Raw genomic sequence first — 490 nt, 5'->3', positions numbered from 1 at the left:
GGGGGGTGGAGGGGGGGGGGGGGGGGGGGGGGGGGGGGGGCACCACCTTGACACTCACCCAGCACCCAGCGGGTGGGTGCCAGTCCCCAGGCAGCACCCTACCTGCTTGGCATTGAGGCCGGGCGGGTTGGTGCAGTTCATGCCCCCTTCGGTGGCCAGCTCCAGCAGGTAGAGCAGGATGTGGCCACCCAGCTGGTTGGGGACGGCGAGGCGCAGGGTTACCCCACTGACGGTGCTGGGACCCTTGTTGTGGAGCTGCGGGAGGATGGTGAGGTGACACCGGGGAGGGGACAGAGGGAACAGTCCCCCAGGCGCCCATGGGTGCAGCACCCTACCTGGTAGACGTGCTCCACCATGATGCCGTGGTCCTCAAGTCGCCGGCTGCCCTCCACCCTGTGCCAGCTCACAGGCAGCACCGTGGTGGCAGGCAGGGAGTTGCTGGCAGGAGAGGGGGGTCAGTGTCCCCCCGTGGCCCCCCCAGTCCCCCGTG

At 70.2% G+C, this 490-nt stretch overlaps 1 protein-coding gene across 1 annotated transcript in view; it reads right to left on the bottom strand.

Moving 5' to 3' along the window:
• The window catches only part of ITGA2B (integrin subunit alpha 2b), an 8,867-nt gene that overhangs the window by 1,811 nt on the left and 6,566 nt on the right, over nt 1–490 (bottom strand). Inside the window, exons 17-18 of the mRNA XM_019474269.1 lie at nt 336–438; nt 103–255 (exon numbers count right to left, since the gene is read on the bottom strand). Coding sequence (XP_019329814.1) covers nt 103–255; nt 336–438 — 256 coding nt within the window. The remainder of the gene's footprint in view (nt 1–102; nt 256–335; nt 439–490) is intronic.

Source organism: Aptenodytes forsteri, unplaced genomic scaffold (genome assembly GCF_000699145.1).
Source record: "Aptenodytes forsteri isolate BGI_AS27 unplaced genomic scaffold, ASM69914v1 Scaffold249, whole genome shotgun sequence".
NCBI lineage: Eukaryota > Metazoa > Chordata > Aves > Sphenisciformes > Spheniscidae > Aptenodytes > Aptenodytes forsteri.
This window is presented reverse-complemented; position numbering and strand designations above follow the sequence as displayed.